At 31.7% G+C, this 2,413-nt stretch overlaps 1 protein-coding gene across 1 annotated transcript; it reads left to right on the top strand.

Moving 5' to 3' along the window:
• Positions 1-404: 404 nt before the first annotated feature.
• Positions 405-2,096, top strand: LOC107737888 (DNA-directed RNA polymerase III subunit RPC2-like; the record flags this gene model as incomplete). Its single annotated transcript, XM_016549526.1, has 4 exons — positions 405-590; positions 720-794; positions 916-1,014; positions 2,038-2,096. Coding segments are annotated over exons 1-4 (331 nt in total), but the record flags the coding sequence as incomplete, so codon positions are not given.
• Between the last annotated feature and the right edge of the window lie 317 nt (positions 2,097-2,413).

Genomic DNA, 2,413 nt, shown 5'->3' with positions numbered 1-2,413 from the left:
AGGAAAAATTGAAATCGCATCATATGACCCCTTTAATATAATGATCAATCGAGATTCAGTATAACTGATATATTATGTAAAAATGGAACACATCATGCTTATTCTGACCTGTACTGAATTATATTATAAATTATATTATATTTTAAATGATTAAAAACTTCTTGGTCAAAACTTGGTGGTTTGAAGGAAAGATTGATAAAGATATAAATTACAATAAATTAGTTTTTGTGATCCATAAATAGTATTTTAATGTTAAATAGTCTTTTAAAGTCATGTAATGATTCTTGTTCTAAATTATGCCTGACAACATTTTTTATGGTGTATGACCTATTGTTACATTGAATGAAAATGTAGTGGGTGTTTTGGTAAAATCATGGTAAAAATATATGAAAGTAATAATTTTTTTGCTCAGGAAATAAAACGTGTTTCTTTCTAGGTAACATTCTTGGAGTGATCAGAGACCATCAGAAGTTGGTCTACACCTTCAGACTGATGCGTAGAGCAAGTTTTATAAACGAGTTTGTGTCCATTTCAACCAACTTGACCGACCGATGTGTATATATTTCTTCTGATGGGGGCCGTTTGTGCAGGTACTAATAGTTGTTTTTATATCACATAATTAAAATCCATTTGGAATATAAACCGTTTTAAAACCAATGTTGTTAGTTGTCGTATGTTGCACAGACACATTTGAATTGCATTCTGTGTGATCCTGGTAGACCCTACATCATTGTGAAGAACGGACAGCCAGCTGTGAAGAACAAACACATTGAGGAATTGTCTCAGGGATGCAGGTGCGTTTGAAGCCAATCAATATTTGAAAATTACATTTGAATGAAGAGTCCAGTATGCAGTTTCGGGACTGTCTTATGTATGTCTTTTCATTGTGTTCTTACCACCCACTTTTCCCTGTAGAACGTTTAAGGACTTCCTTCATGAGAGTCTGGTGGAGTATTTGGATGTAAATGAGGAAAATGACTGTAACATTACTTTATATGAGCATATGATCACCAAGTGAGTACTTAATTTAAGCCTCATAATTCAGGCCCTAAAAGCATTTGAACACTTATACCACTAATTTGTGATTGTCATTGCAATAGAAAACACATCTGCAAAGTGTTTAGCTTAAAAAAAAAAGTGTAAGTTGGCACCAATAGCCTCGAGGGCAGCATGCCGACATATAGCGCTGTTGCGCATCGGGCATCCCAATTTTGACTCCGGACTTGCAGACCTTTCCCGATCCCGTCCCCCATCTCTCTCTCTCTCTCTCTCCCACTTCGCTTCCTGTCTAAAATGTAGTCCTATCACAATAAAGACAAAAACGCCAAAAATAAATCTAAAAAAAGTGTAATATTATTTAAGTAAATGTTACCTTGTGTCTTGTTTTGTTATTTAATGTAATGACTCTAAAACTGTAGGGAAACTTGTATATCTGTACCATTTTCATTACGTCAATATTACAGAATTTTAATTAATAATTGTATTATTTTTTTTTTTTTAATGTTAAAATGTAGCTACATTTTAATGTAGATGTAGTTGTTGATACTGGATATTTAATTACATGCACTCCCATATTTTTATTCCAATATTTAGATTACCTTTATCATCGTGTATTGTTCACTTAAATCTTTAACTAATAACGCTAATAATTTAATTATTAATGCTGTTAAATGTGAATTAGCAAATCCCAGTGGGAATGTGCGTTTTTCATATTGTACATTATAATGCGGTGATGCCTGAATTCACTTGTTTCATTTAAAATTATTTTATTTTTAGAGTTTTATTTTTATTTTTTAGATAAATATTAAAGAATTTTATTAACAGCAATATCATGATAATAATTATTTATTGATTTATTATCAGTATTGGCCAAAAATAATATTGGTGCCTTTCTAACATTATATTTGGACACTTGTATATCCAAAGAGTCCAGATACTGTTTAGAGCCACTATATATAGCATCCATATAGACCCAAAAATAGATTTCTCATAAATAAACAATATAAAAATACAGGCTGAGCTATGTGTTTTATTCAGGGACACGACCCATTTGGAGATCGAACCGTTCACGCTGCTGGGGGTTAAGGGATGTAACGGTATGAAAATTTCTTATCACGGATTATAGTGACCAAAATGATCTATGAACATTTCTTATCACGATTATAGTGACCAAAATGATCAGGGTTATCAGTATTATCACGGTATTGTTAAAATGTGCTGGAAATGTTCAAAAAGTACTGACACAAATCATTTCACCAAGTTTTACATTTAAAATCAACAAACAACAAATAAAATGAGTTTTTGTTTGCATAACTAAAACAGTAACATTCCCAATGATGTCCGGATTTTAAATGACAACATGACTGAGAACAGTTTATCTAATTGCATGTTCAAATATCTAATGTAAATGTTC

The sequence above is a fragment of the Sinocyclocheilus rhinocerous genome, unplaced genomic scaffold (genome assembly GCF_001515625.1).
Source record: "Sinocyclocheilus rhinocerous isolate Xijiao unplaced genomic scaffold, SAMN03320098_v1.1 scaffold32695, whole genome shotgun sequence".
Classification (NCBI taxonomy): Eukaryota; Metazoa; Chordata; class Actinopteri; order Cypriniformes; family Cyprinidae; genus Sinocyclocheilus; species Sinocyclocheilus rhinocerous.
This window is presented reverse-complemented; position numbering and strand designations above follow the sequence as displayed.